The 26,260-nt window shown below is 45.1% G+C and overlaps 1 protein-coding gene and 1 pseudogene across 2 annotated transcripts in view; one reads left to right on the forward strand and one right to left on the reverse strand.

Annotated features, from left to right (window-relative positions):
• Positions 1-1,291: 1,291 nt before the first annotated feature.
• Positions 1,292-26,260, reverse strand: part of LAMA1 (laminin subunit alpha 1) — a 145,989-nt gene continuing 121,020 nt past the window's right edge. For both annotated transcript variants that reach the window (XM_037806175.1, XM_037806176.1), the window contains exons 49-63: positions 22,306-22,456; positions 21,429-21,573; positions 20,774-20,915; positions 18,791-18,905; positions 18,424-18,594; positions 16,829-16,980; positions 15,980-16,165; positions 15,330-15,465; positions 13,852-13,964; positions 10,689-10,878; positions 9,971-10,129; positions 9,289-9,442; positions 7,690-7,823; positions 2,326-2,548; positions 1,292-1,736 (exon numbers count right to left, since the gene is read on the reverse strand). In XM_037806175.1, coding sequence (XP_037662103.1) covers positions 1,576-1,736; positions 2,326-2,548; positions 7,690-7,823; positions 9,289-9,442; positions 9,971-10,129; positions 10,689-10,878; positions 13,852-13,964; positions 15,330-15,465; positions 15,980-16,165; positions 16,829-16,980; positions 18,424-18,594; positions 18,791-18,905; positions 20,774-20,915; positions 21,429-21,573; positions 22,306-22,456 — 2,332 coding nt within the window. In that variant the 3' untranslated portion in view covers positions 1,292-1,575. The remainder of the gene's footprint in view (positions 1,737-2,325; positions 2,549-7,689; positions 7,824-9,288; positions 9,443-9,970; positions 10,130-10,688; positions 10,879-13,851; positions 13,965-15,329; positions 15,466-15,979; positions 16,166-16,828; positions 16,981-18,423; positions 18,595-18,790; positions 18,906-20,773; positions 20,916-21,428; positions 21,574-22,305; positions 22,457-26,260) is intronic.
• On the forward strand, positions 4,280-5,494 carry LOC119511863 (annotated as a pseudogene).

The following is a 26,260-nucleotide window of genomic DNA, read 5'->3' on the forward strand; positions in this document are numbered from 1 at the left end:
AGAGAGTGGATTATCCCTTGAGGACATCTTTAAAGAGAGCTTTGTGAACAGTTGTAACCATGAAAAGCCCAAACTCTGTTTTAGCTCTATGATAAGGTGGGAGTGGGGGTGGGGGACAATGGGGGGGGGCGAGGGGAGAGGGGCCAAGGCCAAGGCGTCTGCTCCGTCTGTGCTCCCTGTCCCTCCTCTATGGTTTGATCCTGGTTTGATAATTTCTTCACCCAACGTGGGGGTCCACGGCCTAGAAATCCAAGCTCTCGTCTCTCCCCATAGCTGGTTCCACAGAACCTGAACCGAAAGGTCCCCCATAGCACAAGGAGGAGTCCCTTGTGCCTTTCCACGGCTGCTGTCGGCTGAGTCAAATACCCCTTTCCTAGTTCAGCTGCCCCGGAGGGCTGCCTGTAGCCAGCAGGAATCTGGAATGGCTAGGTCCCCCAGGCAATCAGCACGGCCATGACTGCCTGCTGCCTTTCTCCAGTAAATGTCTTCACACCAACATTTAATGGAGAAGACATTTTAAATGTCAAATACATCAGACAAAAGGTGCATGTCCCCATGAGGTTCAGAAGAGGGGCTGGGACCTGGAGCACAGAGGCGTTCTGTGTTCTTCAAATTAAAATCCCAGACAGACAGAGAAACCAACTCTAGTACCTGCCCTTACAGAAGGTGGACAGTTGCTAAGAGTGGGAGAGACCTTGCTTCAAGTGAGCAACTGAGCAATGGAATCATTTTCCTGAAGCATCCCACATGGCAGGCACTTCAACGCCAACCACGGCCACAGAGTGGAAGTGGAATCCATTCAGAGGGAACCAAAGAAGAGTCCAGAAGCTTGAGCTTAAAACTGCTTAGTCCAGTAAAAAAACACATCCAAGGTACTTTACAATTCCCCTTCTTTAAGAATCACCCACCTTCTCACTCAAAAAAGTCGCTGATCAAGGAAAACTGCTTCATTCCAAGGGGGCAGAGATAAAGTTGAAGTAAAGGAAGAGCTACCAAGTTGTGATACCATTTTTTTGGGTGCATCCTGTAAAAATGCCATGTTAGGTGAGGTCCTGACAGAACTAGGATTTGACAGAAGTGGCTCCATCTCCTTCCTTTGCTTGCTTTGCCTTCTAGGAAAGCTCCAGTAGAAAACAGCTGTGCCCTCTGTGGGCATCTAATCAGTGGCAATGCTTTCCCTTTGTAGAAATCAGAGCTTAAAATTTTCTTAAGGCAATGAAGGTATTCTTATTCCACTGTAATCCATTATTGTCCATAGTGATACTTTTATTTTTTAAAAGCTCAAAATGCAAAACATGAATACTGTCAAATAATCAACAGAACAGCCAATGTTTACAAACATTATTTTTAAAATACGTAAAAAGAGAGGCAATTCATTCAATTTACATTTTAGTCTATTTAATAGAGGTATTTGTTGTACACATGGTTTTGGTTTTCACATAAGTACAAAATTTCTCTCTGGAAACACTGAACCTGAGTTGGAAATGAAATCTGGACTGAAGAAATGTTAATTCACAAAAATAATCCTCCTCAGAACATGAGCCATGATTCCCAGCTGAAGATTTACCCTCAAGTTCAGGGCTCGGTTCCGGGACAGGAATGAGGGAAAACTCCCTGCAGGTCAAAGGCTTCACTGAAGTCAAAGGTCTGTACTTGCTGGCCCTTAATCAAAGAGAGCTTTCTCAAACAGCCCCGGAACGAGGTCCGGGTGCTCAAGCAGTTTTGCTTTACACCAGCTGAGTAGGAAAGAAGAGAAGATAAACCCGGCTTAGTTTTGTTGAAATGACACAGGTAGGAACAAGCACGATCGCAAGTGGTTTCTATATTAAAATTAGATTTTTCCCCCTATATTTGTGGCTTCAGTGAATAGCAGAATTTGCAGAAAACTTTTAATATAGTGTCAAGGCTTAGTCATATAACTTTGTCACTCTAAAAAGTCATTAAAAGACTTTTTATTAATATCACTTGTAACAATTACTTGGAAGTCCCGGATGTATAATTCTAATCCAAAAGTGATGTGAGCTGCTGAAACTCATCCCCCACACCCCCCCCAGGTTGAGAGCCTGCCGCCCCACTCTGGGTGTCTTCTAAGAGGATCTGCTTTCGTCAAGCCACCCAGCTTGACATCAGATCCCATTTCTTCAGTCTTAGCCAATGATTGCCTTATGTGTGCAGATTATTCTCAATTTTGTGAGAATATTTTGGCATTTGAAATAGCCTTTCTAACCCTGTGTCTTTCTCCACCCCTAAGTCCCCCTGATCCGAGGAAGATTCCCCCAGGATGGTGCCCCGAGAGGCCAGCGGGGAGCAGGTGTACGGACATACCCGGGTGGCCGCCCACATATATGGGGTTGTCGGTGTCGGCCGAGGTGGACTGCGTGTGTGGACTCTCGGCTCGAACCACGTTCCCATCCACAATCAGTGCCAAACGGTGCTTGCTTTTGTGAGCCCGCAGCGTGTGCCACTTCCCGTCACAGAGCGGGTGCGCAGCTCGGGGCTCATAGGTGGCTGTTATCCTCCCAGCGCCATTGTTGACGTGGAACAGGAGCTGAACAAACAACAGACATGAGGACATATCTGGATGATTATCTCCACATTTAAGGAATCCAGTCCATTTGTATAATGCTTTCAGAACGGATAAAATCATGGGATTCAGCTAAAAGGAAGGGTTCACTAGGAAAAAATTTTGAAAAATAGCCTCTTAAAGGATTCAGATGAAATTGATTCTTCAAATTTCAGAAAGTGCAAATGCCTGTATCCATGGGAACAGGCCTGAGCCACTAGCTCAGCATGAGGTCCTCAAATCAGCACCCCCTCTTTCAGGACAACAGGAGCTGACAGGTTTACTGAAATGTCAGTGCACACCAGTTGATTAGCATCTATAAAAAAGCATCCACTAATTCTCTGACAAACTATAGATAACCCAGCGAGTACTTCCACACAAAAAAATCTAAGCCTTACAAAAGATGGGAGGGAAGAGATGCTGGTTTACTGTTATAACTTCTTATGCTACAATATGTGGAATGATTTCATATTATTTGAAGGCAGACTGTGGCAAATTAAACAAGTATATTTGAAAGCAGACTGTGGCAAATGGGCAACCACTAAATTTTTTAGTTAAAAGAGCAATAAATTATAAGCCAATAGTAGAGGTAAAATAAAAATACACCAGAAATTACATCTTTTGCAACTAATACACTCATGATAAAATATCTTAGATATCAAATAAAAATGTGCAAGTGGATGCCAAAGTTTTTTGAAATTTTAGAGTGCAGATGGGGAAAGAAGTTGGCTCTAAGCCACACTGTAGAGAGGCAACAATATGACCTAGAAGCAGTTTTGGTTAGACATGAAAATGAAATAAGAGTAGAAGAAGAAGTGAAGGGCAAGAGATCAGATATGAGAGTCTCACATCCTCCTCACCCCCATTCTAGGATTACTGAAGGGTCAAAAACCCAGTGGGGAGCAGGAAAGTTCTAGAAACTGGGTAAGTTTGGGGGAACCTAAGTGTGTCGGTTTGTATACATTATGTTCCCCAGAAAAAGCCATATTCTTTAATGCAATCTTGTGGGGGCAGATTGATTAATCTTTTTTTATTAGGGTGTGACCTCTTGATTGAATGTTTCCATGGAGATGTGATCCTGCTTACTCAGGGTAAGTCTTGATTACTTTACTGGAGTCCTTTAAAAGAGAGCTGACACTTTCTGGGATAAGATGGTCCATCCACGCCACTCCTGGCTGTCCAAGGATCAGAAGGACTCTACATGGTGAATGCCCCCCTCCCCCCATTTTAAAGAAAAGCACAGTGTTTCAAAGGGAGTCTGGGAAAAATTGCAAGATCTATACCTTCAGTAATGATGGGACCTTGTTTGCCTGAGGCAATGGAGAAAAAGTAAATATTATCAACGTCACTAACAAGGGACTACTGCATTCCTTAGACCTCCCAAAGGCAGTTTGCCTTGAGTTCTCGCCAAAAAACACTGTCCTGGCAGCGTGGCAGCCTTATGCTACCTCTAAAGATGGTGCAGCTGGAATACCCAACCTACAACTTTATGATGTGAAAACTGGAACATGTTTGAAATCCTTCATCCAGAAAAAAATGCAAAATTGGTGTCCATCCTGGTCCAAAGATGAAACTATTTGTGCCAGAAACGTTTTAACAATGAAGTTCACTTCTTTGAAAACAACAATTTTAGTACAATGGCAAATAAACTGCATCTGCAAAAAATTAATGATTTTGTGTTATCACCTAGACCCCAACCACACAAGGCGGCTGTTTATGTTCTGGGAAGTAAAGGTGCATCTTCATTTGTTAGATTATATCAGTACCCCAACTTTGCATGCAGCTTTAGCCAACAAAAGTTTCTTTAAGGCTGATAAGGTTACAGTGCTATGGAATAAAAAAGCTACTGCAGCGCTGGTAATAGCTAGTATGGATGTTGACAGGACAGGCACTTCCTACTATGGGGAACAAACACTGCAACAAATGGAAAAAGTGCTGAAGTACAATTACCAAAAAATGGACCTGTTTATGATGTAGTTTGGAAATCCAGTTCCACTGAGTTTTGTGCTGTTTATGGTTTTATGCCTGCCAAAGCAACAGTTTTCAACTTGAAATGTGATCTTGTTTGATTTTGGAACTGGTCCTTGTAATGCAGCCTTCTATAGCCCTCATGGACATATATTAGTACTATGTGGATTTGGAAATCTGAGGGGACAAATGGAAGTGTGGCATGTTAAAAACTACAAACTTATTTCTAAACCAGTGGTCTCTGATTCTACATATTTTGCTTGGTGCCCAGATGTGAGCATATTTTGACTGCCATGTGTGCTCCCATGTTACGTGTTAATAATGGGTACAAGACTTGGCATTATACTGGCTCTATCTTGCACAAATATGATGTGCCATCAAATGCAGGTTTCTTGGTAGCCATTTTTGGATGGAGTATTTCCAGCAAAAACAATAACTTACCAAGCAGTTCCAAGTGAAGTACCCAGTGAGGAACCTAAAGTTACAACAGCTTATAGACCCCCAGCTTTTAAGAAATAAATCAATCACCAGTTCCAAACTGCATGAGGATGAACTACCTCATAATATGAAGCCTTAACCAGGAAATAAGCCATTATCAAAAACAGCCGTCAAAAATCAAAGGAAGCATGAAGCCAAGAAAGCTGCAAAGCAGGAGTCAAGAAATGACAAGAATCCAGATTTGGCACCTACTCCTGCCCCACAGAGCATACCGTGAAAACACTGCCTATCAGTCAACTTCCGGAGACCCTGAGATAGACAAGAAGTCAAGTATGTAAAGAAGAAACTGAAAGCAACTGAACAACTGAAAGAACAAGCAGCAACTGGAAAACAGGAAAAAATCAGCTGGAGAAAATTCAAAAAGAGAAAGCCCTTCTGCAGGAGTTGGAAGGATTGGAATTGGGTAAAGATTCACGGAAAGCAAGTTGGTTACCAAAAATCAGTGCAAAATGCGTCTTATGTTAAACCCATTGGTGTACATGGAATATCCATGTACTCAAATGTTCACCTATAATTTTAACTGTTTATCTAAGACTCTGCATATGTGTGAAAATATTCAATAATGTTTGTTAAACTGAATTCTTCTATCTGTTAATACATGATTTAGAAAAGAGACTCATGAATTTTTAAGCTAAACTTGACATACTGAAAGATAAATGTCATTTTATTTTAGTGGGGAACCATTTATACGGTATTTACCATATAAATGAATAAAGACATTTTAAATATTAAAAAATAAAATAAAAGAGAGCTGACACAGGCTCAGATGCTACTGATGCTTAGAGATGCTTAGGGATGTTTGGAGTTGCAGACAGAATGGCATTTGGAGATGCTAAGCTGAGGACTCATTGGAGCTAAGAGAGGACAAAATGCCCCAAGAGCAGCTGAGAGAGACATTTTGGAGATGGCCGTTGAAAGCAGATGCTTCTGGAGACATTTGGAGATGCTAGCCTAGAGTTTGCTCTTCAGAAGCTAAGAGAAACAGAAGCCCAGAGACATTTGGGAGAAAGCCATTTTGAAATGCAACCTGGGAGCAAAGGACCAGCAGACACCAACTACATGCCTTCCCAACTGACAGAGGTGTTCCAGATGCCATCGGCCTTTCTTCAGTGAAGCTATCATCTTGTTGATGCCTTAGTTTGGACACTTTTATGGCCTTAGAGCTGTAAATTTGTAACCTAACAAATCCCCCATATAAAAGCCAATCCATTTCTTGTTTTTTGCATAATGGCAGCTTTAGCAAACCGGAACACTAGGATTTGGAGACTTGTTCCTTGGGTTCCAGGAGGTAGGAGCACAGGACATTCCAAGCGTCTTACTCTCACAGTAACAAGGATTGTCCACAGTGCAGGAGAAATGGTGGCATAATGCAGTTAGGTAGAGAGGGGACACAAGAGACCACCATCCCTGACCCCGGGCGGATGTGCAAGGTGGCCAAAAATGAAGAGTCAGCAGTACCCGTGACAACGGGAAAGGAAGGTGGCCCAGCTCTGCACCATGCATGGGAATGCCTTGACCTCAGACCCCTCAATACAAACAGCGGGGGACACTTCCTTGGCCCGGAGCAGAAAGGACAGAGCCTGCCAGCTGATGACCAGGCAGGTTAAGCCATCCCTCAACTGCTGTTATGGAGACAGCCCGCAGGAAAGAGAACACCCCCCACCACTTGCCTGGGTCCAGGTGTCACCCAAGGGGAGAGGAAAGAGCATTTAAACTCGGAGAAACCCTGCAGGAGGCAGGTATAACACAGAAGAGACTAAGGAACTGTTAGTTGGTGAGTTCCTTTTGTTCCCACCATGAGAGGGGCAGAGGCTGAAGAGCAAAAACAGATGAGTTAGAGGAAAAATGTACATGAGTTTTGCATCAAAAATGTGGGACACAACTCGGCAGTAAAAAGGAACAAGCTACTGGTACATGCAATTATCTGGAGGAAACTGCAATAACCTGGAGAGAAAATAGCCAACCCCCAAAGGATACATACTGCATGACTTCATTTACATAATATCAGTGAAATAACACAGTTGCAGAGTGCTTGCCAGGGGTAAGGGATGCAGGGGGAGGGAGTGGCTTGCAGGGGAACACAAAGGGCCCTAATGGTGATGGTACAATTAAAGATGTTGATTGCAGCAGTGGTTATACGAAGGTACACCTGTGACACAATTGTTAGATACCCACTCCCTCCACCACCAACCCACATACGAATGAGTGAATTACGATGGTGGACCCTGAATAAGCTCGGTGGGTGACATCAATGTCACTGTCATGTAAGATGCTGACACTTGGGAAGGCTGGGTGACAGGTGCATGGGGACCTCCCTGTACATTTCATTGCAACTTCTTATGACTATAATTATGTCTGAATAAAAAGTTAAGAAAAATACTAGGAGGAGATGGGGCATCAGATCAGCAAGTTATTCTCAGATGGCTTAGGGAAGGAAAGTTCTTTGTGCTGTCGTTGCAAGTTTGCTGTGAGTTTAGTTTCAAACTTATAAAAGAAGTTTTTTAACAACTTTTAAGGATGATCTGTTTTTAAATATTAATTGGACTTTTTATTTACTCCATTAAAGTAAATCACTGGTAATTTGGATTGGGGTATTTCTCTGTCTCTGACACTGGGGTGAATGGCGGGGTCAGGGGGCCCCACCAAGATCCAACACCCACCTTGCCATTCACAATCTCTAATCCGATGGCGTCCACTTTGGCACTGCTGACCCCCAGGAGAATGCCGTTCAAAGAGGAGGTTCGAAACTCAAGTGTGATGTTCACGTCAGATCGGACTTTGTAGCCTTCTTTCACTGGGAAAACACGAGGACAGGAACGAGTCAGAGGGGAGACCCCGGAAAGGCTGTGGGCGGGGTGGCGTCTGTGTGTCGCCGCTCCCGTCCGAGGTGCTGGATGCCTGGGTCACCTCCCTCTGGCTCCAGCCCCATCGCCACCTGCAAGCATCTCTCCCTGGAGCCTGGATTCCCGCAGCCATAAGACCAAGCAATGCTTTTAAAGGAGACCCCAGCCAGCCACTGAGATAAGCTGGCACAGGGCTACGGCAGCCCATCCTTCCGTCTACAGCCACGTGGGTGGCTGGCATCTGCGTGGGGGGCATCTGGGCAGATGCCAATACCCCCTTGCCTATGGACATCTCCATCCTTAGCAGTCTTTCCTGTGTCCTATCAGTAAAAATTCAAAAAGGGATTTGCTCTGTATCCTCCCTCATGTACCAGGAAGACTCCATTTTATTTGCCAATACCTACATACTAGCTATCGTCACTTACTGAGTCAGAAACCACATTGGGGCTTTCAAAAGTGGGAACTTAATTGAGAGAAGTTTTTATTCAGGTGGTGAAAAAGCTGAGAGGTCAAACTGGAAGTATCAGCAATAGCAAGTAGTTATTACCACCCTAGGGCTGAAGGGAAAATGGGAAAAGATGGTATTAGCAGAGCTTGGGAGCCAGGACAGTCCAAGGGGAGCTGATGCCATGGAGGGGGGTGCCCTTGCCCTGGAGGACACTCAGCAGCTGCCCGAGATGCTGCAGGAAGCAGGGTGCAAAGGAAGAGAGGGGAGCTGGGCTTCCCCCTCCTCCTGCCATCTACCCACCCCCAGAGACTACGTGGAGGCCAGAGGACTAAGGGAGCCAGAGGATGTAGCTCCTGTGACAGAACACGAAACAGGGCAGAGAAGAGCAAGGTCCTGAGTGCAAACTGGAGGTTAAAGGGCAAATCAATTATCTATAATGAAAGGGAATGATCAGATATGTTACAAAAGCTATTTCTCTGTCTAGAGGAATTTATATTCTAAGGCCTTTTAGAGATTTAAATCCCTCCACTTCTAACCGATGAGTATTTTCAACAATCTCGATGGAGTTAACCTCACCAAATCTGACTTGCATTGGGCAGCTGGTCTATATAAATTATGCTGCTAGTTTTTGTTTCAAAGGCCTTTATTCATATGGGCGGCAACCGTGCCCCTTACATAAATTTGGGGAAGACAAAGATGAACCAGTGTCATGTGTTTGCCCTGGGTCAGGAGTCGTGGCACATCTGGGAGGAGAAAGCAGCTGTCAGACCTCTGCAGGGCCCAAGAGGTAAGAAGGCTTTTCCCTTGAAAGTCAAGACATCAGAAATAACCGGGAACATGAAACTAAAGCTGGTCTTTCTGCAGCTTTGTCCAAGCAGCTCCTATTATTATAGGATTCTCAGACCCATGTCAGCTTTGAGTGCAGGCTAATCTCAAAGATTTCTTCTGAGGTTGCTGGTAACACATACCAAGTGCAGCATATCCACTTCCTTCAAAGAAAGTTCCCTCCTGGGCCTCTGCGTAGCACTTGCTCACTGCAAAGGCAGACGCGGGGCGTGCCGTGTCCAGCCGTTCGCTGTTAACCGTCACCTCCCCGATGCAGGCTGGGATGCTGTGGGTGACCTAGACCAAGTGGCGGGAGAGTGGACAGTGGTGATTACAACACGGAGGGTAAGGGGAACATGTCCTGTGCATCATCAAATGTCATTCTCGCATTCAAAAATACATACACTCATCTTTTTCTTAAAATTCGCAATGCTTCATGTGAATGTTTAACCTAGAGCTCCTGCTGTTTTTTTTGCCAATAATGCAGTAAAGGTGTTTTCTGTTATTCTGGAGATCGAGAATGCTGGGCTCACTTATCTGTAAATACAAATTCAGTGGACTTTCCTAATTTGTACTGGGGCTGCATGGCTGTAGAAATGGAAATGTCCATTAACCACCAGGCAAGAAAGGCTGATTGGGCTTCAAGGGGAAGCTGCAATCCACAATTCATGGGTTTGCAAGGACAGTCACATGCATCCTGCAGCCGAGCCCCAGGCTTAAACATAGTAATTTAAACAGGACATGTGAACAAAAACTTCCGTCTTCAAAACAAACAGAACCACAACCAGCAGCACCACGGGGCCCCATAGAGATGACGATGCTCACGTTCCCAATGTTCCTGGCCTTGTAGTGGGCAGGAAGGCCTCCCAGGTACAACTGTCCTTCCACATCCAGCATGGTTCCATCTCCCATGACGGAAACCACCGGGGACTCTTGGCCGTCAACTGTCATGAAGCCCTTTCTCTTCACATACTCTGTCTTGACCTGACACAAAGTGAAAGAAGCCATGATTTTGAAGGAATCTGAAAAAACTGTTTGCAACATCTGTTAAATTACAGCTATAAGAACCTGAACTAAATCCTCAAGGCTGGGTCAGATGTTCACCCAGTTGGTGTTGAGAAGGGAGTGCCCCAGGCAGATGTGCAGGAAGCACGCACAGAAAATGAGAGCTTTAGAGCCGAAAACCTTCCCGGGTCCTAATTATGGAAAAGCAAATGCCATGACCTAAGTTTTGTTTGCCTCACAGCCTGGATGGGCTTTATCTACTCTTGTCAAGTACAGAGCATTTTTGGTACATTTCATTCATTCCACCAATCTTGACTGAGAGCTTCCCAGGGCTTGGGGAGTGTTCCAGCTCTGGGGATATTTCAGGAAACAGAAAAAAGTCCCTGCCTCTCTGGAACTTATGCTCTACAGGGGAGATACCAGATGCAAAGCAAGCTAGGAATCAAAGGGATAATTACACATCAGAGAGCTGGAGTGAACAAAAGTAACAGACTGAGCGCAACCTGGAACAGGTGACCGCCAAGCTCTAAGAACTCACCGTGTGCCACTGGCCGTCGCTGAGCAGCGCAGGGTGGGAAACCCTTGTCCTGCCTTTACCGAGATCAAACATGAAGTGGAGGCGGCCCCTGTGCAGCTGGAGGGTGGCGTAGTCAACTTGGTTCTGATGAGCCATGTAGTAAATCAGACCGCTTGAGGCGAACGTCCGGAGGCTTAGCTGAACTGAAAGCCTGGAGGAAAATAAGAGCTCAACATTTGGAAAGGAAAAAGAATTTACTTTTAACTTAAAAAAATAACCTGAAGGAGAGGACTCGATCATTGTTTCAGCATTTATACATTAAAATGGTCCTAATTGAGGAAGAGGGAGGAGAGACAGTCATTCATTTGTTCATCCATTCATTCATTCATTCATTTATCCATCCATTCATTCCACGGTTACTTGGGCACCTATATATGCCATGAAGTGTTTTAGGAGCTGAAGAGAAAGGAGTGAACAAAAGAGGAAGATCCCTTTCCTCACAAAACCAATATCAGGAATATATCAGAGAGTGGAAAGTGCCAGGCAGTTAAAATGGGCCCATCCTTCTAAGCAGTGGCTACTTAGGTTGTCTCAGGGCAGGCACCTCTGAAAAGATGAGATTGATGTTGAGATCTGAATGACAAGAAGGAGCAAGGCACCCAAAGCTCAGTGGGAAAAGCCTTCATTTTCTTATAGGGCAATAGAGAGTAAGTTAAAATAAAAGGCTTACTTATGGTTGACAGCCCCAAATCCCCTACCGTGACCTTATGGGAGATGGAACCAACACAGACGAAGATGGAAGGCAGCCTCTGGGTGGCCTTCTCTCGGATGCAAGTGTAAAGCCAACAACACACAAAGGAACAGAAAGAAAAGAGTGTGCAGCTAGGTGGTAGAGGGTGAGTGCAGTGGGAAGTCATGGCTGAGTTTTAAGAAGAAGCATGGGCATGCTCTGATTTACTCTTAAAAAGACCCTTCTGTCTGACATAGGGGAGGCGCACATGTGGAAGAGGAGCCAGCAGAGGTGGCTGAGAAGCGGGCAGCGAGCACGCAGGCCATCCAGGAGAGCGTGGTACTGTGGGACCCAAGCTACCCAGACAGCCAAGGGTGTGCAGCATGGCTGAGATGCAAGCAAAGAAAGCCCCAGTGAGGGAGGTCTCCAGTCACTGTGGCAAGGGCAACCCGTGCACTGAGCCTGACTGGAGGGAAGAGGGAACGTGAGGTCAGGAAACGGCAGGCACTACTGGAGGTGACTCTTCCAAGAGGCGGACACAGCCGGGATATGGGAATGTGTGTGTGGGGTGGGTGGGGTGAGGGGCATGGAGTCTCCCGGAGTTTCAAAAGTTAGAAACTACCAGAAAGGGAGTGGTATAGAATGGTGGATACCAGCGTAGACTGGAGCCAGGCTCCCTGGTTTGAATCTCAGCTCTATTACTTCCTAGCTGTGTGAGCAGATTGCTTCATTTCCCTTGGCCTCAATTTCCTCACCTGTAGAATGGGGACGTCCATCATAGCTACATTACAGGATAATTAAAAGGGTTAAATTAGGGTCTATGTGTAAAATACTGAGAACATCTCTGCAACAAGCGTAGACAGTTTTATTATTGCTGAGTTTGTCTGTACACTGGAAGAAATCCTGTATTAAAGAGGGAGTAATGGATGGTGCAGAGGAGGAGAGAGGTGACAGGTCCAGAGGACAGGCAAGAGGTGGTCTTTGCTAGGAACTGGGACCCTTCATCCATGGTAACAGGAGAAGAGATAGAGAGTTCTGGAACAAAGCATGTGGATGAACTTATCGGTTGGGGACAGATGGGGTGCCAGTCTGGTAGCTTCTACCTTCTCCAAGAGGCAAGGCGACACTAGCTGGGAGGCAAAGGGATGCGGTAGAGATGCTAGGAGCTTTGACGTGGAAGAGAAACTGTGAACACATCATTATAGAAAGTAGAAGCCATGCACAGATTAGAGAAATGCCACTGCTCCCCGTGTAGTTGAGAGGGTCTGGCTGAGATGTGTGGCCACAGCTTTCAAGCTAAACCATCAGGAAAGAGGAACCTCTTCCGCATTGTTCCCCGGGTTTGGTTCTGATACCAAGAAGGCAAATTATTGGGTTTAACCTGGAGTTACAGGGTGGAAGAGACCAGAGGGTTCGGAATTCTGCAAGGGAACACATGGACTCTGTCTGGGTACTGGGTGGATTATGGTGTGGGTTAGCGAAGAAGGGTGGTGATAACAAGGAAGACTTAGGGCTCAGGGCTCAGAGACCGCAGTGCAGCTAAGAGCTGCTGGAGTGGGAGATAGAGCCTAGGGTGGAGAGCCACAAGGAACAGGAGGAAGAAGGGTTAACAGGATGTTCATGGTGGAGATTCGGGGGGTGGGGGTGAGAACATGTGAAGTTGAGGGTGAGGAGGAAGACGGAGAAGCCCTTGGTCAGGTGGGAGCTGAAGGATCTGAAAAGTCAGGGGTTGGGGGCTGCTGGATTCATGGAGAATGATGGCAAGAGTTGTAGACAAAAACGACTTTGAACTGAGGTCTGAAGGTGGGTTGATGATTCACGAGGATAGCCACAAGGAGGGGAAGAGCACGGTGGAGTCTGAAGACATGAACTACAGAGGAACTGGAGATTAAAGACGGGAAATTGGGGGGGGAGGCGGGAGGGGGTCCCTCAGCCCACTCCAGGCTGTAAGGAGGAAGGAGGCAGCAAGTGGTGGGGGTGGGGGGCAGGTGGGTGTCAGAGCAAGAGGGGATGTGAGGAGGGTGTGGCACCAGAAATTTGGGGGGCACAGTGAAAGGGTATGGGTGGGCAGCTGCATGGGATTAGCGGATGTTTAAAATAGAATGAGGGGGAGGGTCCAAATGATGGAAAACCAGAGGGCCACAGGATTCTGGAGCAGAGACTATTTAGATAGACGCCTCCGTGCTTTTCTGTGCACATGCAGGAGGCAGCGGATGGACACTGTCAAGAAGGGGGAAGGACAGAAACATCGGGAACCCACTGTAACCACTGTCTGAGCCTCTGATGTGCACAGAGCCCGCGTCCCCATCTTTCTGCCTTCCCACTGCTACCATCTGGCTGCAAGTCTGCACTCCCTCATAAAGAAAGCTACCAGAAGCTTCTTTTGGAAAAGACCCCGTTGCTGAAGAATACCAACCAGCCCAACCAGCCCAAGGATTTGAGAGCAATACCCACTTCCTTCTGGCAGCCGACTGGTTGAAAGGCAATGCAAGATGGCTGCCCGGAGCAAGGCCAAACTGGTGAGCATCAGGGATGTAGTCTGGGGCTCTGTCCATGGCACACCGTACCTGTAGGAAACACCCAGGGACACTTAGCCTTGCACGCCAGACCCCGGTTAATATCATGCTGCTCCCTGATGAAAGATCTCGGAAGCAATCATCAGCACAGCAGCAACCCTAATACCTACCTTGATTTAATCTGCTTTGGTTTAAAATTACTTACTCGAGTCAGCCCTTTATCTCTCTGTGAGAGCAACGTCAGCTTCTTCCTTTCACTCGCTCCCACTCAGATGCACATAAATTCACAAGGACCCTGGAGTCCCTTCCCCAGGCCCAGCCGCTGCAGTCCTGGGGGCCCCGAGTACACTGTGCATGGCCAGCGCTGCAGCACCAGCCAGCCCCCCATCTGTGGAAGTGTCCACGGGCACAGCCTAGCAGGGTTCTGAGAGGGATGACTGATTCCACAGGGACAGGAGCTAGATGCCCATGAGAGGAGCCAGGCTGGCCAGGACTTATCCCCAGGGCAGAGGTTGGGGGGCTCGGGGAAGGTCGCCCAATGGCCCCCTTCTGCACCCCAACCACACACATCCAGGGCCCAGAGACTCTCTTTCGTGATCTGAAGGGGAGGGGGCAGAGTCTACCAAAAAACAGCTCTGAACTCAAGGGCTGGCCCTGCTTGGAGGACACTGCTTTGGGGACAGCACCATCATTGAAATAACTGCAGCGGGCGCTTTCAAGTCAAGGAAATAGAGAAACCAGAAGGGGGTAAAGAAAAGGGAAAATAACAACGAACTGCCACTGAAAATATCTGGTCAAAACTGACTTTTACTATATGAATAAAATCTTTCTTTTTTAAAGCAACAATAACATGCATAATGACTTACATTAAATACTCGTTATTTTTATGTTCTAAAATTCTTTATCCTTTATGTCCTTAGAGGAACTCCAGAGAAAACGTACGGCCTGATGCCCTCCAATGCTGCACCAGGCCATCTGTCAGTCTGTCTGCTCAGAGAAATGCCCCCCACCCCTTCCAGCTTCCTGTTTTATCATGGAGAGGATGGCCCCTGTAAAGCACTTTCCAGAATCCTCAGGAAAATGTCGCAGGCTGGGGTCTGCCGGTTGAAAGGGCAGCAGGGGAAGGAGGAAGCCATGATCTGTTCGTCTCCTTGGTTTCTGGTGACCCCTCTGCCACTCGTGCCCTCTCTGGGGTCTCAGTCCCCACTGGGGGACACTCTCCACCTCGTCCCCTCCCTGGGCAGCCCCTGCTCCTGGCCGGTAACACCACCTCCACTCTTGACCTCATTCGCCCCCTTTGCTCCCCCGGCTTCCCCAACACCTTTGTAACTGTTCCCCTTTCTAATATCCTCCGGGGTGGAATCTTTTATTCTGACAGGACCTGACGGGTGTATAATTAACAAAAAGTGGTCTCACAGGGCTCGGTAAAGCCCGTGGCTCTGGCGGAAGCTCGGGGTCCTCTCCCGGAGGGGTGCGCTTCGACCTTTCCGAAAGCCAGCAGGTGTCCAGGTCGACGTGCTCATAGCCCACCGCGCTAGTGACGTCCAGAAGTCTGGATGCAAACATGAGAGCGTTTTCAAAGTTAATCAGAATGTCACGCACCGATACAGGAACCAACGGCGTTTGATTACTGAACAATCAGAATCTGTTTAAAATCATTACTATATTCCAATATTATGACTTTATAGTAATGACATTAACCAGCTTCCACAGTGACTAAGTTATCTACATTTATTATCTTACATATTTTTCTGTTTGATTCTTCTGCCTGGGGACATGGAGGCTTTCAGTTTGCTTTAGAGTAATGAGTTCAAGACAGCAGCCATTGTTAGACGATTTTTTTTTTTTTCAGTTTGATAACCAGACCTGTCCATTACTCTAATGCAATCAAATCCATTTGGGGGAGCTTTCATGATTGAACAATGGGTTTACTGGTGGTTCAGGAACTTGAGGAAGTCTGGGCAATCCCAAATAGCAAAATTACATTGCAGCTTGGTGTTAACACCCGCCATTATGAGATCAGATCACAAAGGGCCAAAATATGCTGAGAGCACAGCTGTACTTACTCTGCGTTTAAGGCCAGGTTCCTGATACAGCCGTGGAACGATCTCCTCATTTTGAGCAAAGAAGGCCCCTCACCGTCTGGAATTCCCCCTACGTACAGGTTAGATACATTCATTGTCCTGCTCTCTGCAAATGGGCCCAACTTCATTTCCACAGGATTGGTCTCATCCACTTGGACAGTGATAATTCTAAAAGATCGAAGGAGAAAACAAAAGAAAAAGTTTTAAATATAATGAAACAATAGCTAGGAATTTGTTCATTTTGATACAAGACTCCAGCCAGTTTTACTGAATAAGTTCCCCAAAGATACATTTTAACATGACATTGTACATGAATAAAAAGGTGAATCCTGAAGATTAAAAGTTACAATTAAGCATTCTCCAAAATGAATGGAATGTGATCGAATGTCATTGAATTTGATGGTTTTCTGGGGTGGGAGTTTTATTCTTTTACCTTTTTACCTAAATAACAAAATGTCCAGTGTGCTTTGAAAACATTTGGTCGACAGTTTTGGAGGGAAATATACAGGAATCTTGATTTAATGCTGTTTGCTTCAGAGTGAAATCCAAGCAAAGATGGTTTATACTGGGCCCCAGAAAAGGGAGGGTTGAGGCAGTTCAAAAAATTCCACAAATATCTTATTACAAAGCAGGTGAACTTATTTCCAAGGAGGAATTCTATGGCATGGTTCTAGAGTTATTTTGAAACTATGAAAACTTTGAATGCTAGTGATGTCACACCCAATTATTTCACGGCAAAGGAACCATAACTAAGTTCCTAGAGGGGGTGTTTTGTGCGGCACCCACGCCATCCTTCCACAAGTGTGCCTGGCCTTGCCATGCCCACAGTACCTTCTCTTCCTGATCAACGAGATGAAATGCTCCTGCCCATCACTGTAGGAGCCCGTGGGAGAATGCAGGAGAGCTCTTTTCAGGCTCGTTCCATCCCCAAAATTAACATGCACTTCAACGTGGCCTTCGATCAGTGCGATGGAAAAGAAGGGCTGGGAATTAAATCCCCGGGAGAAAAATCATTATTATACGACTTCGAAAGATGTGGGAGTATCAATATGATTTAAGCAATTTCTTAAGAATCTCACCATCCTGAGAGAACCATTTTAAATTTTGCATTTTACAATCTGTTCATATGATTTACAGTCTGCAATATGCTCTTATCACCAAACATATGAAGGATTTCCATTTCTACATAGTCTTCATTTGCACTACTTATCACTATATTATGTTCTAACAAGTAAACACCTTGTAATTCATTTCTCTATTTTTTTTTATTGTTGAAAACTTAGGAAGTTTCTAATTTTCTGATACGAAGCATAGTGAACCCGGAATGCTTTTTTTTCTTTTTTGCCTATGAAATTGTTTCTAATGTTTCTGAAAGTGGGATTAAAGGGCTGAAGGATTTGGAAATGTTTAAAGCTCTTAAAAAATTGTGCCACACTGAAAAGCAAGTGTAACAATTTTAAGTGTCCCTGGAAGTGTTGGGTTGGGAGCATGTCACAAAGCCCTTGCCAGTGCAGGATGGGATCACTCCTTTCTGCTGATTTGGGAGCAAACTCTGATTTGCAAGTAGCCCTTATAAGACAGGTAGAGCCCCCAAACCAATCTCGGCCATCGTCAGCCCTTCTCCCCAGTGCCATGTTTGGGGTGGGCAGCCCAGCATTCCAAGTGCTGCTTTGACAAAGAGCAGCTGCCCTGGACCTGCGTCAGGCAGGTTAACCAGGTTAACCAGTCTTTGGGAGCCTCTGCTTCCTTGGGAAGTGTGGAAAGCAGCATTAACCTGGTGGCAGGGTCGTGACAATCACGTGGGAAAGTGTCCTGCTCAGAGAGATGGCAGAGCTCTGTAAATGGTAGTTGCATGGCCTCGGCTTCACTAAAATCTCTTTAAATTGTGTGATTCTCGGACGTGTGAGCAGAGGAAGGGGTAAGTATCACCTATGCTGCTGAAGTGACATATAAATATGGATAAAAGTCACCTTTTTCCTACTCCTGGATCACTGAGCTTATCAAAGGCCCTATTTCTCTTTCTCATTCTTTGAATCTGATGACAAAGAAAATCCTGTGTCATGGAGCAGTATACTAAAGAATTCTACAGAATTTAAAGACTTGCTTATTTGGCCATAGAATGAAGAGTCGTCACCATGAAAACGGGAAGAAAACTTGCTATGTGCTATCTAAATGAGTTTAAAAAATTAGAGGTAGACAGCACAGTGCTTTTCTCAGTACCGAGGCAGGAAACATGGACTATGCAGATCGAAGAAATCACTGATTTCTTAACGACAATGACTTTTACTTATCGGAAACGCATATCCAGACATAACCGGGAACACAAACCACAATAAACGTTTATGATGCCATAAACTTTCCATTTAGCGTTTCCCGAAGGCATTTCCTTCCTGAGCCCGTGGGCCAACAGCATGGAAGCTACTCACCACGTGTGCCTGCCGACGGCTCTGCCTCTCCCCATCCTTGCCGAGGGCGACCAGGATGATGCCACTGCTGTTCCTGGTGGCAAATGTCGCCAACAGCTCCAATTCTGGTGACAAAGACTTGGGTGGCAGTTCAACGTAGCCGCCCTTCAAAAAGCTCATGCTGCGGATAGGCTGGTTCCAAAGGAGAAGAGAGAGCACATCAGCTCCCTCTCGGACGCTCCGTCTCCCACGGTGGAGGCTACTGCTGCATTTCCCCAACATCTCCCTTCCACCAACCCCACTGGTTTACATTTTACCATGTTATTAAGTTGAGAAACCGATGGGCATTTACAGAAACTCATTCCACTAAGAATAAGATGTGTCCTACCTCCAGCACACAGCCTTTTCTCACTCCGTAAGAATTCCGGAGTAAATCAAAGGTAGACCTGGAGATCTCCAGGTTTTTTATACATCCCACGTAGCTTCTACTGGTGAGACCTTTCCTGGAGGGAAGGAAATGAGAACAACAACAGATGTGGATTTTATAATTCCAGTTTTGAAAGAAGGAATATAAATGGAACAACTGTTTCCACATGCCATCCTGCACAAACGTGTAGGCCTTTAAGAAGAATATTTATGGTGAGAACTTTACATCAACCAAATGCTTCCCTTAGGACTCGAGAAAGGGACTGAATTTAGTGAGTTTGGCTACTCAGATGCTGAACTAGACACAAATATGTTTACTAATAGGATAACTCTTATAGTCATCCCGATTTAAATATACTCATTAAATTAGAGGCCAGTTATAAGAAAGGCAGTGGGCTGTCATAAGGAAATTATAACACATGATTAAAAAGCGGTCCTCATGAAGAGAAGACCGTTCAGTGGAGGCACAGTTCTCTCCTGGGATGGGATGGCCACGGAGGCTGCTGGCTGTTGACCGCACTGCTGACCCAAGAACTGTATCCTGAAGGCAACGACTGCAGCTGATGAATTCTGGCCTTGCTCAAAACCACATTTCTTAGCCTCGACTCAATCACCCCATTTTTATATGAGAAACCGCCAAATCCTGTCTGAGGTCAGCCTGTGACGTGGTCAGGCTCTCATTTCCAAAACGTGGACCTATTAAACATTTCCAAACTGGACTCCAGGCATCAGCCAGTCACAGGAGAACGTTGCTGTCACCTGGCTTCCTGGTAGAGTCACATGTCATTTTTTGGGTCTGCACTGAGCAATGAGCTGTGGACCATTAAGGGACTGCCTGTTTTGGGGCAAATGCCAACCTTTCTGGGTCTCAGTTTCTCCTGCTGTAAGCAAGTGGTCAACCCTGATGAGACCCCAGTCCTTTCTGGTACGAGACCCTGTGATTCTTGGATGCCTTCCCAGAGCAGGGGCCTCTGTCCTTTGCTCCAGTGTCTACACCATGTTCCCTTTGGGCTGCATGCAGATTAACTGCAGCATGGCCAGGGGCCACACCCCAGTCCCACCAGGCCAGGGAATAATCTCTGGGATGAGCAACAGAGAGAGGATCCCAGTCCTGACTTTCTTGGCAAGGGAACAACTCCCCTGAGGTCTAATTTTATTCCTTTCTGAGGCTAGGGCATGGCCAGAGCTGTGGTTGTAAACCGAGCTTTCTTACAGAGATTTCTGGCAAAGGAGAAAGGGGGTGGGGAATGCATCTAGCTACAGCAGCCGGAGTGGCTGCCTCTCTGCACCACAGGTCAGGATTCAATACAGAGCTCAGGGTGAAGGAACAGCACAGGTACAAACACACACTGGAGAGCCCTGGACCAGGCAACCCAGCCTGGATATTCGATGGCCCCACTTCTTGGAAGTGTCTGCTCTATGAGCATGGCCTTGATGGCTGGACTATGTGTTCTCATGAGTGACTTTTTTTTCTTGAATGGGATGAAAGAACCACAGAGCTTAATTTGTCCACTCCCAAAGTACCAGACTGAGGACAATGAGGTGCAGAAATTTTATGTAAATTATTAAAAGTTACGAAGTTGAACATGAGTCATTGTTATAAAAGGAGAGTGCTGCCTTCTTTCCTCCAACTTCCCCATTCTGACCTTTCAATGTGCACATACATTATTCATTCTAATCCTACAGAAGGGGATCCAAATAAGTCTGCAGGGAGCAGGAATTGATTCACCTTCAAAGTGATTCGACTATTCTACAAGGATGGCCTGTGCCAGAGAGTGAGGTCTCCAAATATTGCGCAGACCAATTTCTAGATGTTCTAAAGGCGATCAATATAAAAACATTGATTTTTACTGCAGAAGCTTGTTTTATGGCTCAATATGCACATAGCGGCTGGAACAAAAGCTGGTAATTAGGAACCCCCAGATTCTGAAGTTTGATACCACACCTTACACCTCTTGACCTGGGTAATCCACCAACATAAATCGGATCCTTGTCGAGGCGATTGAGGTCAGAAGATGCGCCTGGAGTTTCACCTTGCTTGGTTTCTTTATAGCTGGTGTTGTAAGCATCAATAACTGCTAGGAGTCCTAAAAGGAGACAGAAAGTAAGAGAGCAGAAAACGAAAATCACTTTCTACATTAAAGTGAAACTCAACCTTAGACCCTCTCTAGAGTGCATCCCTGTCAAACAGTTTGTTTATAAAGACGTATTTTAAATTCCGCAAATCTGACCAGCTAATGCTCTTAACGATCAGAAGACAAATGAAAAGCCTTTGTACGAAAGTCACTTAAATCCAGAATGGACATCACTGAGTGACAGGAGTGTGGGTGTGCAGAAAAAAATGGAATGGATTTGATCCTTGATTCCAATTTGGCTGTGAATGCTAACATACTCGGAAACCACAGACAAATAGAACTATGGTCATCCTCTAGCAAAACGTCAGCCCCATCACTTAGTATTCCAAAGACAACAATGGTTTCCAATTAGAGTATCATTCAGTGGTGCCCGGGAAAGTAAAATAGGATAAAGACTGCTGATTTTGGAAAGAATTCTATTCCTTGGAGGATGACCAACATCACGTCATCCCCTTGCAGTCTTGCCTTGCTTTCGGTTCCTCTGGAAGGCGATTTTGTACCAGGTTCCGTTATTGTAACGTCGGTCTGTAAGGAGAGCGAGAGGTCCAGAACCCAGGTCTGCTGTAACTTTAACTCTGCCGTGGACCAGCTCAATGGATAAAAAGTCTTTCTATAAAGAAGAGAAAAGAATTACCCAGGGATCCAGCTTTCTCACAAGATTTCCTTTCCCTTCAAGAGCGGGAGGGCAGAACCCTTCTAAAGTCAAACTGGGAATACTGGATCTGGTTCAGTAACAGAGGTCTATGCTATGAACCCAAACATTCCCCAAAGGCTTTCTAGACTACCACAAAAATATCAAGGAATCACTCTGCATTGTTACCCAAATCCAGAACTTAGCAAGAGAACTGGAATTCTTTGTATCTTTTTCATTTTGAATGACAAGTGGGCCAGACCAAAAAGTCAGAAAACTGGAAGACCAAGGGACCGAAATCACCACACTAAAAGAATCACCTGAGATATATAGGAATATAAAATTCCTGTGGATTGGAGGTCAAATGAGGCCACTGTGCTCAGGGTGAGGAGAGAAAAAGATTTACTATATAAGCTCAAAATTGAACAAAAAATGTTTAACTGGTCTCTGTAATGACTAGAAGTCTCTTTTCTATTTTGTGGTCGTGTGTTTTCCAAAGCTTCTTCAATAAATTCATGTTAATAAACAAATTATTTTAAATGGGAAATAGAATGGTATGGATATATATTACAAATAAATATAATATTATTATAAAAGCTGGTATATATTATTCTGCTATACACTCATAAAGCAATCATTAAACCTAAATATCCTCATAGCAACGAAAATACGTATACACAGTAGGTCCAGGTGCCTGATGAAGATTCTTACAGTGCCATTGGAAGTGAGGTAGAGAAGCAGCCCATTTGGTGAAAAGGTACTGAAGAGCATTATTATCTGTGTCACAGTAGGCCGGAGTGTTTTCTCCACGATGGAATACCCATAGCCGTCAAAATGGAAGGAAGCGTCTTCACTCTGGGGGCTGCAAAGCAGAGCAGGTGAAATACAATCCGTTATCAGGAAGGTCATTAAAGAGAACAAATAATACATTCAGAGTTCTCCCCTCAAAAAAATCTTGGCAGAGTTGTTATTTCCATATTTTGATAACAACTGTAAGTCATAAATATTGAAAAATATGCTCGCCATGAGATTATGCAAGACAAATGCCCAGTTGCTTTATAAAGAAAAGCAAGCTGATGTGGGCAGTTCTCATGGTGGTAAAGAGACATTTCTTCACAGAAATTCTGTAAAGATTTCTGCCTCCCAACCAGATAACTTGCTGTTGGTTTGTTGGCTCTAATTTCCTTGAATGAAACTGTCTTTTCTTAATTCCAGTGCTTTCAGAATAATTTTTATACTGTCTTTTATCACCTTCTGTTGGCTTTAACCAATGTATCAGGTAAGCTGGAGTTACAATAGCAAACAAATATGCAACAATGTCCCAGAAGGATCAATTTACAAAAAAAAAAAAAATCAATGACATCCTCAAACACCTGCAGGATGAGTTTAAAGACCATGTTGTAATTTGAAACAAAGTATGTGGCTTATGCAGAGTTATATAATATGGATGACAGCACTTTTCAGAAGTGCATTTTTCTGCCTTCTATAAAGGCCGATTGCTTCATTATTCAATTAAAGAGTCCATTCATCGGGAACCTATCATAATTATGCTCCCAAAATACTTTCCTGGAATATGACAGAGCTTGACACTGAAATTTGGATTAGGGTATGGATGTAAACTGTTCCCAATTGAATGCGTAACAACCAGACTCAGTGCCACATTCCCAGGCAGGTCAGTGTAACTAAATGGTGAAGTTGTGTTTCTTAACAAAACAAAATGAGACAAAAAGTAGCAATGCTTTTGGAAGTCTAAACTTTCGAATTTATAGCTACACACAGTCCTGCTTTTTCTAAAATATCTGTCTTGCAATCTCTTTTAGGAAGTATAACTTAAAGGAAATGCACTCTGCATATATTCTCATACTATGGTTTAATTTGTATCTCTTAGATCCTTAAACCTGTGGTTTCCTAGAAGCAGGTTCCACTGCTCTATCTGACTGCTGTTTCGGGTGGCTGAGGACATACACTACATGACTGGACTACTGGGAAACACCCAAGTGCCACGACTTATTAGGCATGTGAGCTCAGGTTACCTAACCTTGCTATGCTTCATTTCCTTCATCTATAAATGGGGATAATAATAGCACCTCTTTGGGAGGATGAAGAGTAGTTTAATACATATGAAGCACTTAAAACAGTGCCTGGCACAGAGCAAACCCTCACTCCATCTTAGCTGTCATCCTGCTGTGTTCAGAGGGCTTCAATGGGAAAAGTGGTTGCAGAGAGACTGAAGTCCAGGTGTTTGTGTGTGTGTGTGCATGTGTGAGTGGGAGAATGAGTGTGAGTGTAAGCATGTGAGTATGCATGTGTGAGTCTATGAGTGTGAGCATGTAAGAGTACGTGACTGCGCGAGTGTAAATGTGAGTTAGCGTGTGATGCATGTACACACACATTTGCTTTGAAACGATTCTTTGGGCTTGCACAGTCGTTACCATTTCTTGTGTGCTGTTATTTATGTTCTGTCTGGTCCTCACAACTACCCTACAAAGTAGGTGGCCTAATCCCCATTTTGCCTATTAGAAAACTGAGCCCCAAGGATTAAGTACCTTGCCCAAGGACACACCCCAAGAAAGCAGTGAAGCCAAATTTCAAACCCAACTGCAAAGATCTGTCTCATCCTGCTGTGTACACCACCTCCTTGCCCCGGAGTTTTCAGGTGCTGGGCTCCCAGGGGCCCAGCACCCTTGGATCTGGCTTCTCTCCCTCAGCAGGGCCTGCCCAACTGAGGTAGCCATAGAGAGGGGTGAATTCAAAAGAAATGATGACTGAAAATGATTGTCCTGCGAAGGCTCTTTGCCCAGAGGCAATGGCAGTTCCGGGCTGGTCCAGGTTGGCCACTGCACGGCCCTTCTCTGGAGCCTCTGCAGTCTCCGTTCCACGACCAGAGGCTCACACACCCGAGCTCAGCCCAGGACTGCAGGTCCCCAGGAAGGCACGGGAAGACAGCTCTGGAACCAGGCAAAAGACTCTGCCCAAGAATTGCACGTCATTTAATATAGAACTGTCCAGGCACCTGGAAAAGCACCACACCCTGGGGGTTAAAAGTACACACTGTGGAGTCAGGCAGCCTGGGTCAGAAACCTCCCTCTCCGGCTCTCGAGCCCTGCGAGCCTGGAAAAATTCCCAGACCACTTTCATCTTCAGAGTCCTTCATGCACTCGGAGAGTCATCGTGCTTATCTACCATGAGCAAGGAGCTGCAGAGCAAGTGGAGGGATGGGCTGAGCCCTGGACGCTGTCTCTCCTACTCCAGAGGGCGTAACATTTTTGTGTGCTTTTTCCCTAGACAACCAGACAAGCTTATGTGACTCACGTTGGCAACCCCCCTGCCTGGCGGCGGGCCTTGAACATGGCAGGATTTTAAGACAATGTGCAACAGCCACTCTCCCTAATTGGCACTAGTGCAACAGCCACTCCCTAATTGGTACTAATCAAATTAAAACAGTTTCCCACATCTAGATGAGAATCATTAGAATCGGTGGTTAATTCTGTAATAGCCTTTAAGAATTTAAGAGATTGTTCATAATTAGAAAAATATACCAACACAATGTAAAGAAATGCACTATATTCATATATTTCAAAAGGAGTTTAAAAAAAACAACAAAAATTTCAATTAGTTGACTTGAAGCTAGGGTTACTGCTCATATTAAGAAATCAGAGAGAAAAATTTCAAGGACATCAATCGACCACACTAATGATTTAATCATGGCCTTACACATGAAGGTGTAAAGCAGAATAAATTCTTATCACTGGTTCACTGAAATGGATTCAGTTACTATAATCAGTTTATTAACTCTTTGAGTGAGGAGTCTTTTGTCTGATAGGTAGAGCAGCTTAATCAATTTATGAACATAGACACAAGGCATGGATTTGTGTCTCCATCAGCACATCCCAGAATGGGTTCTATGGAGCATGAGCTCCTACGGATACCCCTTCCCAAGGGTTTCGGGGTCAGATGAGTTTGGAAATGTTGCAACTATCAGTCTTTTTCCAGGAAAAGGACTACTGAGCAGATAACATAGTAGAGGCGCTGAGAAGTAGCACAGTATAGAAAGTTTAGTTTTTTAATCCAATGATCCTCAAATATTTATGACCAAGACATACGCTCTACCTCCCCTTTTTCTAATAAAAGGAATACCTAATTAATATCCTACCAAACTAATATTCTTTACAAAATCATATTTTTGGAGATGCCAATCCATATAATACAAGATTAGCCAGCTGATCTATTCAATACCCCGGAAAACATATTTAATCACACCCTAGTTTGACTGAGCTGATGAGTCAATTTGTTCAAAAAGCTCAGCTGGTTGACCAGCCCTCTCTCAAATGAGCCAGCTCCCAGGCTGGGATCAAGAAGAAGGCAGTGCCAGCTGGCTGTCCCCTCCCAGGAACAAGCTTCCCCTTCCATCCGAGATCCAGGGAGGGGAAAGCTGGCAGGCTGCAGGCGTCCCACAAGGAACAACCAGGTGGCCACGTGGAAAACTGACTCCCTCAGCCCAAGGGAAGACGAGTCAGGAACAATGAAATCCACCCAAGGCTGCAGGTTGAAGCAAGGGGTTTTAAAAATCACCCTGAAAATCTGATGAAAATAGGGGATATTTTAACAGCTAAAGTAGGCAGTTGTTTTCCATCTTAGAAATATTCCATTTCTGGTAAGACTTCCC

Source organism: Choloepus didactylus, chromosome 16 (assembly GCF_015220235.1).
Source record: "Choloepus didactylus isolate mChoDid1 chromosome 16, mChoDid1.pri, whole genome shotgun sequence".
NCBI lineage: Eukaryota > Metazoa > Chordata > Mammalia > Pilosa > Megalonychidae > Choloepus > Choloepus didactylus.